Below are 13,854 nucleotides of genomic sequence, written 5' to 3' on the forward strand. Positions count from 1 at the left end.
TGTTAAATACAACATTGTCCGGACTCTGAACAAACTTTGGTGATTCTTTAATCCACACTCCAAAGGTAAGTATTGTGCTGTTAAATGTATAGTCATTTTGTTCAGGAATATAAAATGCACATGGGATTTGCACACAGGAGCCAGTCAGTACATCCAGTCTATCTGGCATTGTGGCGATCAAATATCGTTGGCCAAAACAGGCCAAAACACCTGCAACATAAAGGACAACATCAGGGAGGTTATGTGATCTTTTCAGTACAGTCACTCTCTCCCAATATTCTGCCTCTGCATCAAAACATATGAACTCATTTCAATGTACAGGTGATTCCTGATGTCCTGACTCCATGCCCTAAACTGGATTATGGACATATCTGGAGCAAAGAATGTTTGAATCCAGAATATTAAACTGTATTTATCAGGAGTCAACTGTACACTTTTCTACACATTGAGACAGATGGGAATATAGCTCATACCATGAAATATCATGACTTGTGCTTATTCCTCTGTCTGATTCATAACTAGTTGTTGCTGTGTGGAAGACTCACCTGACATAAAGAGGCCAATGAGAAAAAACATGTTCTCAGGACAAGCCATGTGAGAACTCACACACTACTGATCACCTGAAACAGGACAAACACACACTTACTGCTGGAGTAGCTTAACTCACACAACACATTGCATTGAACCATCCCCATATCAAATACAGTATGTCTTTCAGTTGTGAAGCTAATACATGAACGAATTGCAGTACTTTGAACATATTAAATCTAATTTCTTGTAAATAATTTCCTTTAATTTATTTTGAACATTCAAATTAACAGAAAATATAGTGAAGAAGTCGATACTTACCCTAGACAGTAACGTAAACTGTCTACAGGAGAGACTATCACACACCCATAGTGTGGTCTGACTAAAGTGATGAAATTCATGTGGCACATCTCACATCTCATCAGTGACGTACTTCATAATAAGTGTATGAGAAATTATTTCAAAAGAATACTACAGTATTTATATAACAGGATGCTTGAATAGTCTATGTGCTGGGCTTCCTTATCAATTGTGAAAGCATTGTTTTTACATTTAAGTGCTAAGAACATTTCCATTTTCTAATGAACCTTCTGCTCTTGCACAATTTGTTTCAGTCACTTGAAACATTGCAGAGGTTGCCTTAGCCATGTTTCACTAGTTTCAAATGAAATGGGCCCTAGCTGCACACTGACTGATTCTCAACACAAAGTGAGTGTTAGCCACTGATTCAACAGCTTTATATGGGCTATATATTTCATTACGCCAGGAATGAAACTGTTATACAAAATAGGTTTTTAATTGTGGGATAATCATAATAAAAGCAGTTTATTTGGGGTGGGGGGGTAAATGTCCCTTTTTAGGGTTAGGTAAGTCAACAGCATTTTGAAACAGGCCCCCAAATTGCTAAATCCGCCCCTGATACATCAATAAATATAATAAAGGAAACTTTAGGTAATATAACCATCTCCCTCTCCCCTGTCTCCCAGGCTTCAATGGAAATATCTGTGGGATTTGTTGTTGATCCATCCTCAGCCATTAAACTTTGTAACTGTTTTAATGTCACCAATGGCCTTATGGTGAAATCAGTGGAGGCTGCTGAGGGGAGGACGGCTCATAATAATGGCTGGAACGGACAAAATGGAATAGCATGAAACACATGGAAACCATGTGTTTCATGGATTTGATACCATTCCACCTATTCCACTCCAGCCATTACCACAAGCCCGTTCTCCCCAATGAAGGTGCCACCAACCTCCTGGGTGTGAAATCCCTGAGCGGTTTCTTTCCTCTTCGGCAACTGAGTTAGGAAGGAGTTAAATTCAGTCCCAAATGTTCATCTGGTTTAACACTCAACATAAAAACTGACACAATAACTTCTAAATAGATATAAAGTTAAAATAGATAATATTATTATTCTGGTAACTGCACAAAAGATGCAGAGAAACAGTGACTAGTAGATGTTAACACCATTCTGCCGTCATGTAGACTTACTTCACCAACTTCCTGTCTTGTATCAGACCACTGTCTCTCCAACTAACTGTGTCTTCTCTTCTCAGTCATCATTGACTTTATATGGTCTTAAACTGCCTTCAGTAACATAGTTGAACTCAGCAGTTCCTCTATACTGGAACCCATTAAACGGATGCTCTGTGAACTCAACACTCAAAATAAATTGGCTCAAAATAAATTATACAAATATGCAGATAATCAAAGAGCACACAAATATAAAAGTAACTAAAGTACCAATAGAAAACTGATACATAATGACATTAATCTACATAAACATTTAATACCTATTGGCAAAATACTTAAAATGCACCTCTTTTATTCACTTGTGCATAAAGCCCATCTAGGTAGTTAAGTGGTGGTTCCTGGTCCCCTCTCCCGACCGTGGCCTGGTTAGAGAACACCGTACCAACCGGGGAGTTCTGAGGAGAGAACACAGAGAAAGGAACAGGTGTCAGGACAGACACTTCAGAAGAAGAATGACTTCATAGTTACAGTTGGTTATACAACACATTTTTCATTCAATTCTTCCTTAAATGCACATCCCTAGATGGGTTTTAAAAGATGACTCTAACATTCCCACCTGTCCCTATGAACGGTCTGCCATTTCAAACCCATTGGAGAGTCTAGATGTTCTCCTCCTCCTGGAAGACAAGAATAAATCATTTAGGTTTTCATATACAAAAGCACAAACAGCATGATAAATATGTTTGCATTGAGGCTTGGAATAGCTTATTACCATGCAAAGAACACGATCAGGCTGAAAAGGAAAAGCAACGCCAAGGTTTTTCCTATAATCTCATAAACCTTTGGGTTAACAGGCTCCTCTTGCCCTGTAAATAAAGCACATATTGTATGGTCATCTGTTCCAAAAAGAGGAAACATTTTGCACATTGTCTAATATTACAAATTACACGTGTACTGTAGATGTACAGATGTAAGATCTTAATTTGACCAGTATTGTTGCAGCAAAATAATCCTGCAGCAAAAGGATTTGAACGTTTAGTCCATAATGTTGTTCCATTGGTGGTTAGGCTATTAGCTGGCCAAAATAAGGCTACATGAAAAGTGCAATACTATTAATACAACCATGTTTTGGTGCAGGTGTTCTGTGAATTCATGTAAATCACAAAGCTTATCTGCATTTCCCACGGTGCAAGAAACTTCTCAGCAACAAAATAGTAATCAATTTAAGATCCTACAACTGTATCATGCCTAGATACATATAGCAGGCATGCTTTATCTGGTCTGTTCCACAAAAACAAGTATATCTCTTCTACATTATATCTATCTATCTCTATATTGTTCTTAATGTTGTGTCATATTGAATGTGCCACTGCTTCTACCTTTAATAGCCAGCTTCACTTCCTTTGACTTCCCAAGGCCGTGACTATTTCTTGCTTCACAGTAGTACAGTCCTCCATCACCAACAGTCACATTGAGGGTGTAACTCTGTCCAGATGCTACCTGTGTTGGTTTACCCCCACTGATCTGGAACCAGGTGAAGTTTGTCACAGGAGGGTTGGCTGTACTGCTGCAGGTCAGATTAACACAGCTGCCCACTAATACTGGACCAGCTGGACTGATGGAGGCTGAGGTGTCCTTAGGAGAGACTGAGGGAGAGGGGTTCATTTAGAATGTATCTGGATGCGATATATTGAATAATCTAATCAAAACCACTCTATGACAATCATCAGTGAATACATGATAGAATTATCTATTCTACAGGAAACTTTGACTAAATCTTACATGAAACGTTAAGCATCATGGTATGTTCAGCTGTCTTGTTGCTTGTCCCTACTGGGTAGACTGCAGTACAAGTGATGTTCTTCTCATGATGAAGGTATGATGGAGTGAAGGTCACTGTGGAGAGAACTGATTTGGTTTGGTCTGGATTCTCCTGCAGTTGGTTCTCAGGTGTGAACTGTGTTGGGAGGGTCCATATCAGCTCAGGGGGGTGTTCGGGACAAGGAGCGACAGCAGAGCAGTTCAAACTGACAGGGGTCCCTTCCTTCACCTCGCCTGAGACAGTAATGATGGGACTGGGAGGCAAATCTGTAATACATTAAAAATAAATATATTTTACTCTGACAGACACACTGCCTACTTGGTCTTATTCTACTCATATCATTTTAGAAAAGTTTATAAAAGTTAAATAGTCTCTGTCTTCTTACCCCTGACATCTATATTACTAATAGCTCAACTGTCCACTTGTTCTACTCTTATCTTCGATGCAAGGAATCTAAACTGGACAAAATAGTTGGTAAACAGTTAAATAGTCTCTTACCCCTGACATCTATATTAACAGACTTTACATAGTCTGTTGCACGGTATGGTTGACTGTCAATCCTGAAGAAGTATTTATCAGAGTAACTGGTGGTTACATTGAAGAAGACTGTGGTGCAGTTCTTCTGGGACATGTTTCCAGTTATGTTCCCTTGATATCTGTTAACCGTCTTACTACTGTTAAATATCACATTGGCCAGATTGTAACCAAACAGTGGTGATTCTTTAATCCACACTCCAAAGGTAAGTATTGTGCTGTTAAATTTATAGTCCTTTTGGTCAGGAATATCAAATGCACATGGGATTTGCACACAGGAGCCAGTCAGTACATCCAGTCTATCTGGCATTGTGGCGATCAAATCCCGTTGGCCAAAACAGGCCAAAACACCTGCAACATAAAGGACAACATCAGGGAGGTTATGTGATCTTTTCAGTACAGTCACTCTCTCCCAATATTCTGCCTCTGCAGCAAAACATATGAACTCATTTCAATGTACAGGTGATTCCTGATGTCGTGACTCCATGCCCTAAACTGGAGCATTCATCCAGCATTGAATCCAGACTATTAAACTATACTTATTAATGGGGAATATATTATCTATTATGCTGTGAGAGAAAGATCACGTATTTACCTGATTTGTTTAATATTAATAGTTAACAATTAATATGCTTAACAAAAGCAGAGACATTTCTTAACTACCAATGCTGTGCTTTTCGTAAGGATGGTTCCCTCCAGCTCCCTGCAGCTGGTCTGGGCGTGTAGTCAAGGACATGGGATAGAGATAAACTTGAGGAACAGAGACCTGTATTGTTTCAATTTCTCGTTGCTTACACATAGCCACAAGAAGAAAACAAGGTGGCTCCTGATCTGCCAGGGAGGGGCGTGCATGTACGAAAAGCAGAGATTGTTTTGGACACTTTGCAGAACTTATGAAGAGCTACATTTCGCTGTTGACTCAATATTAACGTCTGCCTACAATTGCATAACTAAAGATATTTTACATATACTCAGTGTCTGTGTCATTTTCTAAAGTTTAAAGTTTGTTTAAGAATAAGAGAATATCAGCACTGTGCAAAGAACCCTCTACATTATCAGGAGTCAACTGTACACTTTTCTACACATTGAGACAGATGGGAATATAGCTCATACCATGAAATATCATGACTTGTGCTTATTCCTCTGTCTGATTCATAACTAGTTGTTGCTGTGTGGAAGACTCACCTGACATAAAGAGGCCAATGAGAAAAAACATGTTCTCAGGACAAGCCATGTGAGAACTCACACACTACTGATCACCTGAAACAGGACAAACACACACTTACTGGTAGAATATCGTAACTCACACAACACATTGCATTGAACAATCCCCATATCAAATACACTATGTGTACAAAAGTATGTGGACACCCCAACAAATGAGTGGATTTGGCTATAAATTGAGCACACAACCATGCAATCTCCATAGACAACAATTGGCAGTAGAATGGCAATGCTGAAGAGCTGTGTCTTTCAACGTGGCACCGTCATAGGTCCAATTTCTGCCCTGCTAGAGCTGCCCCGGTCAACTGTAAGTGCTGTTATTGAGAAGTGGAAACGTCTAGGAGCAACAACGGCTGAGCCGCGAAGTGGTAGGCCACACAAGCTCACAGAACAGGACCGCCGAGTGCTGAAGTGGGTAGCTGGTAAAAATTGTCTGTCCTCGGTTGCAACACTCACTAACGAGTTCCAAACTGCCTCTGGAAGCAACGTCAGCACAAGAACTGTTCGTCGGGAACTTCATGAAATGAGTTTTCATGGCCGAGCAGCCGCCCACAAGCCTAAGATCACCATGCGCAATGCCAAGAATCGTCTGGAGTGGTCTGAAGCTCGTCGCCGTTGGACTCTGGAGCAGTGGAAACGCGTTCTCTGGAGTGATGAATCACGCTTCACCATCTGGCAGTCTGACGGACGAATCTGGGTTTGACGGATGCCAGGAGAACGCTACCTGACCAAATGCCTAGTGCCAACTGTAAAGTTTGGTGGAGGAGTAATAAAGGTCTGGGGCTGTTTTTCATGGTTCGGGCTAGGCCCCTGCCGTGTAGTTCTGGGCTGATCCCTCACCTTCCTCATGATCATTGATGCCCCACGAGGTGAGATCTTGCATGGAGCCCCAGACTGAGGGTGATTGACCGTCACCTTGAACTTCTTCCATTTTCGAATAACTGCGCCAACAGTTGTTGCCTTCTCACCAAGCTGCTTGCCTATTGTCCTGTAGCCCATCCCAGCCTTGTGCAGGTCTACAATGTTATCCCTGATGTCCTTACACAGCTCTCTGGTCTTGGCCATTGTGGAGAGGTTGGAGTCTGTTTGATTGAGTGTGTGGACAGGTGTCTTTTATACAGGTAACGAGTTCAAACAGGTAGAGTTAATACAGGTAATGAGTGGAGAACAGGAGTGCTTCTTAAAGAAAAACTAACAGGTCTGTGAGAGCCGGAATTCTTAATGGTTGGTAGGTGATCAAATACGTATGTCATGCAATACAATGCAAATTAATTACTTAAAAATCATACAATGTGATTTTCTGGATTTTTGTTTTAGATTCCGTCTCTCACAGTTGAAGTGTACCTATGATAAAAATTACAGACCTCTATATGCTTTGTAAGTAGGAAAACCTGCAAAATCGGCAGTGTATCAAATACTTGTTCTCCCCACTGTACTTTTGGTCATGTTGTGTATGTCTTTCAGTTGTGAAGCTAAAACATGAACGGATAACAGTACTTTGAACATATTGAATCTCATTACTTGTAATTCATTTCCTAAATTTAATCGGAACATTAAAATGTAAAGATAAGATAGTGAAGAAGTCGACACTTGCCTTCCAATGATGTAAACGGTCCACAGGAGAGACTATCACACACCCATAGTGTGGTCTGACAAACTAAAGTGCTGAAATTTATGTGACACATCTCACATCTCATCAGTGACGTACTTCCTAATAAGTGTGTGAGAAATTATTTCAAAAGAATACTACAGTATTTGTATAACAGGATGCTTGAATAGTCTATGTACTGGGTGTCCTTGTCAGCTGTGAAAACACTGTATGCATAAATAAGTGCTCAGAACATTTCCATTTTCTAATGAACCTTCTGCTCTGCTAATGAACCTTCTGTTTCTGTCACTTGAGACATTGCAGAGGTGGCCTTAATCATGTTCCACCAGTTTCAAATGAAATGGTTCTAAAGACAAATTATGTTTTATCCACTGATTCAACAGCTTTATATGGCCTATACATTTAATTAAATGTGACTTAATGGGGGTAGAAGAACACCTCAACAGCATGTTGAAACAGGCCCCCAAATTGCTAAGTCCTCCCCTGAAACATCAATAAATATAATAAAGGAAACTTGAGGTAATATAACCATCTCCCTCTCCCCTGTCTCCCAGGCTTCAATGGGAATGTATGTGGGATTAAAACATATAGTTAAATCATGAACCAAAATCCACTATTAATTTCTTTAAGACAAAAAAAAAAGTTACATTTGAGTTCGATAAAAAACATATGGTTCTCACATAATTTTTTTACATGAAAAACAGACTTGGTATGTAACAGAGTAACTATAATTGTATCTGACTGATTCTAACACACCACTCAACTTCTATTGCACTAACTTCCTGTTTTTCTTGCTTCACTTCCTCTTTGAGGTCTATTTCCCCCCAGGAGTTTACTTACTACATTTAAACCCATTTTGCCATGGTGCAGAGAGAAAAATGTAGAGTTTTATAATGCTATTCCACACATTTTGTCATGAAGCTGATCAGAAATGTTGCTGTTTTTAAGCAAATGTCCTGATATTCAACACATTTTGCTATCATATGCTATCTGGGGCCGTTCGGTAATCGGGCCCTACTCCCAAAATGACTTCTTATTGAAATTTCATGAAAAGAGCATGGCCGAGGTGCCACAGGAAGGAGCCAGCGACCTGCAGGGCCTGGGCGGCAAGGTGTACATGGGCACCCTCTTCGACGATGATGTGTAGATGGGATACAGCTTTTGTCAAATTAATGTCAAAAGTTGAATTTTTTTATCATTTCAGCTAACCCTAACCCTTTTCTTTACATCAATCTAATTTTCCTAACCTGCTACGTTAATTATCCGAACCTGCTGCATAAATTGCTTTAAACCAACCTGCTAGGAAAAGTCAATTTTGTCAAAAGCTGTATCCCTTCTAGAAAAAAAAAACCTCTTCGACCTACCCAAGGCCTTCTGGGAGAAGGAGACCCAGGAGCCGAGGGTGTACTTTACCCAGCAGTTGAGAGCCGACCTCCCCCAACAGGTGGAGGGAGAGCTGAAGGCTCTGGAGGACAGGGTCAGGAATTGAAAGGTGGAGGGACCAGATGATTCAGAGAGAGAAGAGAGAAAGTATGGACTATTGGACACTACACTATGCTGATGCTGCAATATGGTGGGGATGGGGATATGGTGCGACTGACAGAAAAGGGACTAACAAGCTCATTTCAGTTTTGTGGAAACTGCTTTTCCTATATGTGGGTAAAATGTAAAATAATACGATGAAAAGACGTGTCTGCATGCAGTTCAGGCTACCGAACACTGTCAATGGATATATGAGTAGGTATTAGGTGATAGATCAGATCCAACATTTAGCAGTATCTTACTGCGCTTTTCATGACATAGACTGACCAGGTGAATCCAGGTGAAATCTATGATGCCTTATTGATGTCACTTGTTTAATCCACTTCAATCAGTGTAGATGAAGGGGAGGAGACAAGTTCAAGAAGGATTTTTAAGCCTTGAGACAACTGAGACATGGATTGTGTATGTGTGCCATTTATAGGGTGATTGGGCAAGACAAAAAAATGTAAGTGCCTTTGAACAAGGTGTGGTAGTAGGTGCAAGGCGCACCGGTTTGTATCAAGAACTGCAACACTGTCGGGTTTTTTCGCACTTAACAGTTTCCTGTGTGTATCAACAATGATCCTCCATCTAAAGGACATCCAGCCAACTTGACACAACTGTGGGAAGCATTGGAGTCAACATGGGCCAGCAACCCTGTGGAACGCTTTCGACACCTTGTTGAGGCCATGCCCCAATGAATTGAGGCTGTTCTGAAGGCAAAAGGGGGTGCAACTCAATATTAGGAAGGTGTTCCTAATGTTTGGTATACTCAGTGCCTTCAGAAAGTATTCATACCCCTTGACTTATTCCACATTTTGTTGTGTTAATGCCTGAATAAAACATTGATTATGTATTTGTTTTCTCACCCATTTACACACAATAACCCATAATAACAAAGTGAAAATATGTTTTTAGAAAAGTTTGGAGTTTTATTGAAAAAGAAATACAGAAATATTTCATTTGCATAAGCATTCACACCCCTGAGTCAATGCACTTTTTGCAGCGATTACAGCTGTGAGTCTTTCTGGGTAAGTCTCTAAGAGCTTTGCACACCTGGATTGTACAACATTTGCACATCATTCTTAAAACAATTCTTCAAGCTCTTTCAATTTGGTTGTTAATCATTGCTAGACAGCCATTTTCAAGTCTTGCAATAGATTTTCATGCCGATCGAAACTGTAACAATGCCACTTAGGAACATTCAATGTTGTCTTAGTAAGCAACTCTGGTGTATATTTGGCCTTGTGTTTTAGGTTATTGTCCTGCTGAAAAGTGAATTTGTCTCCCAGTGTCTTTTGAAAAGCAGACTGAACCAGGATTTCCTCTTGCGTTTTGCATGTGCAAAAGTGTAATTAATAACTTCACCATGCTCAAAGGGATATTAATTGTCAGATTTGTTTTATTTTTACCAATCTACCATTGGTGCCCTTTTTTGCGAGGCATTGGAAAAGCTCCCTGGTCTTTGTGGTTGAATCTGTTTGAAATTCGCTGCTCTACTGAGGGACCTTTAAGATAATTGTATGTGTGGGGTACAGAGATGAGGTAGTCATTCAAAAATCATGTTAAACACTATTATTGCACAGAGAGTGAGTGCATGCAACTTATTATGTGACTTGTTAAGCAAATCTTTACTCCGGAAAGAATTTAGGCTTGCCATAAGAAAGGGGTTGAGGAAAGGGGTTGAATACTTATTGACTTGTAAAAATGTTTTAAAACATAATTCCACATTATGGAGTATTGTGTGTAGGCCAGTGACACAAAATCTCAATTTAATCAATTTAAATTAGATATGTAAAAGGTTGGACCAATAAAATCCAAAAGATTTAATTGAAGTTGAACGTTAAGTTTTATTTGTAAGAATTAACAATGTTAAAATCTGCCTAAATTGTTTGTCTTGTTTAAAACTCAACATAAAACTGACACAATAACATCTAAATAGATATAAAGTTAAAATAGATAATATTATTATTCTGGTAACTGCACAAAAGATGCAGAGAAACAGTGACTAGTAGATGTTAACACCATTCTGCCGTCATGTAGACTTACTTCACCAACTTCCTGTCTTGTATCAGACCACTGTCTCTCCAACTAACTGTGTCTTCTCTCCTCAGTCATCATTGACTTTATATGGTCTTAAACTGCCTTCAGTAAGATAGTTGAACTCAGCAGTTCCTCTATACTGGAACCCATTAAACGGATGCTCTGTGAACTCAACACTCAAAATGAATGGTCTAAAATAAAGAGTAGCCTACATCATCGTATCACCACTATAGTAGCAGTTAAACACTTTTCATCCCAGCAAATTCTACAAATATGCAGACAATCAAAGAGCACACAATTATAAATGAATCAAAAGTACCAACAGAAAACAAATACACAACGACGATACTGTACGTAAAAACATTTACTACCCATTGGCAAAATACTTAAAATGCACCTCTTTCATCTCTTAAAGCCCATCTATGTAGTTAAGGTGTGGTTCCTGGGGCCCTCTCCTGGTCACATTGACTTCAGCGTACTCACTCTCCTGCCCCTGGACCCTGTTCCTGTCCTGGGCTGCAGCTGGGGTCTCTTTGGGCCGTAGTTTGGAGAAGTCTATGTCACCATAGTGGATCTCTTCAGGCTGGTCTTCTGCAGGTTCCTCTGGTTTCTCTCCGGCTGTGGTCTGGTTAACACACACCGTCCCAACCGGGGAGTTCTGTGGAGAGAACACAGAGAGAGGAACAGGTGTAAAGTTCTAAGCTCAGTCATTTGTAAAACTCTAAAGTCAGCAGGTTACACAACACATACTGAGGGGATGTCAATGACAATTGACAAAAGAAAATAATTACATTTTGACAACAAATGAGCTCCAATCTACAGAAAACATTGTCAAAATCCAACAGCTATTCTGTTATCATTCAATGTTCTCACAAGACGTAGCATTGCTATCAGTGTGGTCATCTCCCCCTGAACTTCCTCTAAAATGATGTTAACCTCATGGCTTTGGATAGTTTCAGCATTAATTCAGTACTTCCTTAGATACACTTTGTAGATGTGTTTTGAAAGTTGAGCCTTATTCCCACCTGTCCCTGTGGATTGTCCGTCCTTTCAAGTCCATCGGGGAGCCTAGAGTTTCTCCTCCTGGAAGACATTTAGAAAGGTATTCTGAATGCACTGAGAGGGTTTTCATATGCAAAACCACAAACACAACATAAATAAATAGTTTTGCATTGATGCCAGGAATAGTTTTTACCATCCAAAAAGACTGATCAGGCTGATAAGCAGAAAGACCCCCAGAGTTCCTGCTGCAACCCCAAACACCATTGGGTTAACAGGCTCTTCTTGTCCTGAAAATACAGCACATATTATGGTAATTTCTCACAAAAAGATCACTAAAGTACACAACATGAACAAAAGTATGTGGACACCTGCTCGTCGAACATCTCATTCCAAAATCATGGGCATTAATATTAATATGGAGTTGGTCTGTCACGCCCTGGCTCTGGGGACTCTTAATTGTTGAGCCAGGGTGTGGATTTTCTATGTTTAGTTTTCATTGGTTTTTGTTCTAGATCGTTTAGTTTCTATGTTGGCCAGGGTGGTTCCCAATCAGAGACAGCTGTAGCTAGTTGTCTCTGATTGGGGACCATACTTAGGCAGCCTGTTTGGCACTAGTCAATTGTGGGATCTTGTTCCGAAAGGTTTGTGTTATTTAACCTAGGACTTCACGTTTCGTTTGTTGTTTTGTTCGTGTTAAGTACTGAATAAAGTATGTACGTTTATCACGCTGCGCCTTGGTCCGCTTCATCCGGTAACGATCGTGACATGGTCCCCCCTTTGCTGTTATAACAGCCTCCACTGTAGCATTAAGATGTTCCTTCACTGAAACTAAGGGATCTAGCCCGAACCATGAAAACCAGCTCCAGACCATTATTCCTCCTCCACCAAACATAACAGCTAGACCTATGCATTGGGGAAGGTAGCGTTCTCCTGGCATCCGTCAAACCCAGATTTGTCTGTCGGACTGCCAGATGGTGAAGCAGGATTCATCACTCTAGAGAACTGGTTTCCTATTCTCCAGAGTCCAATGGCGGTGAGCCTTACACCACTCCAGACGATTCTTGGCATTGCGCTTGTTGATCTTAGGCTTGTGTGCGGCTGCTCGGCCATGGAAACCCATTTCATGAAGCTCCCCACAAATAGTTATAGTGCTGACATTGCTTCCAGAGGCAGTTTGGAACTCGGTAGTGAATGTTGCAACTGAGGTCAGATGATATTTACGAACTATGCGCTTCAGCACTCAGCTGTCCCGTTTTCTGAGCTTGTGTGGCTTACCGCTTCGCGGCTGAGATGTTGTTGCTCCTAGAAGATTCCACTTCACAATAACAGCACTTACAGTGGACCGGGTTAGCTCTGGCAGGGAAGAAATTTGACGAACTGACTTGTTGGAAAGGTGGAATCCTATGACAGTGCCTCGTTGAAAGTCACTGAGCTCTTGAGTAAGGCCATTCTACTACCAGTTTTTGAGTATGGAGATTGCATGGCTGTGTGCTCGATTTTATACACCTGTCAGCAACGGGTGTGGCTGAAATAACCAAATCTACTAATTTGAAGGGGTGTCCACATACTCTTGTATATACAGTGTATATATAATCTAAGATTGTGCCCGACGTGCCTGTTTTACCTTTAATAGCCAGCTTCTCTTCCTCTGACTTCCCAAGGCCGTTACTATTTCTTGCTTCACAGTAGTACAGTCCTCCATCACCAACAGTCACATTGAGGGTGTAACTCAGTCCAGATGCTACCTGTGTTGGCAATAGGCAATATGGACTTTCAGCTCCCTCCAAAGATTTTCTATTGGGTTCAGGTCTGGAGACTGGCTAGGCCACTCCAGGACCTTGAGATGCTTCTTACGGAGCCACTCCTTAGTTGCCCTGGCTGTGTGTTTCGGGTCGTTGTCATGCTGGAAGACCCAGCCATGACCCATCTTCAATGCTCTTACTGAGGGAAGGAGGTTGTTGACCAAGATCTCGTGATACATGGCCCCATCCATCCTCCCCTCAATACGGTGCAGTCGTCCTGTCCCCTTTGCAGAAAAGCATCCCCAAAGAATGATGTTTCCACCTCCATGCTTCACGGTTGGGATGGTGTTCTTGGG

At 40.8% G+C, this 13,854-nt stretch overlaps 1 protein-coding gene across 1 annotated transcript; it reads right to left on the bottom strand.

The window, feature by feature from the left end:
- Window positions 1–10,710: 10,710 nt before the first annotated feature.
- Window positions 10,711–12,024, bottom strand: LOC311109436 (uncharacterized protein). The gene is made up of 3 exons (XM_084152330.1): window positions 11,950–12,024; window positions 11,780–11,837; window positions 10,711–11,412 (listed from the first exon to the last, which is right to left on the bottom strand). The coding sequence occupies exons 1-3, from the start codon at window positions 12,018–12,020 to the stop codon at window positions 11,164–11,166; spliced, it is 378 nt and encodes a 125-aa protein (XP_084008456.1). The 5' UTR covers window positions 12,021–12,024; the 3' UTR covers window positions 10,711–11,163.
- Window positions 12,025–13,854: the final 1,830 nt, after the last annotated feature.

The sequence above is a fragment of the Coregonus lavaretus genome (assembly GCF_964263955.1).
Source record: "Coregonus lavaretus genome assembly, chromosome: 34".
In the NCBI taxonomy this organism is placed as follows: Eukaryota; Metazoa; Chordata; class Actinopteri; order Salmoniformes; family Salmonidae; genus Coregonus; species Coregonus lavaretus.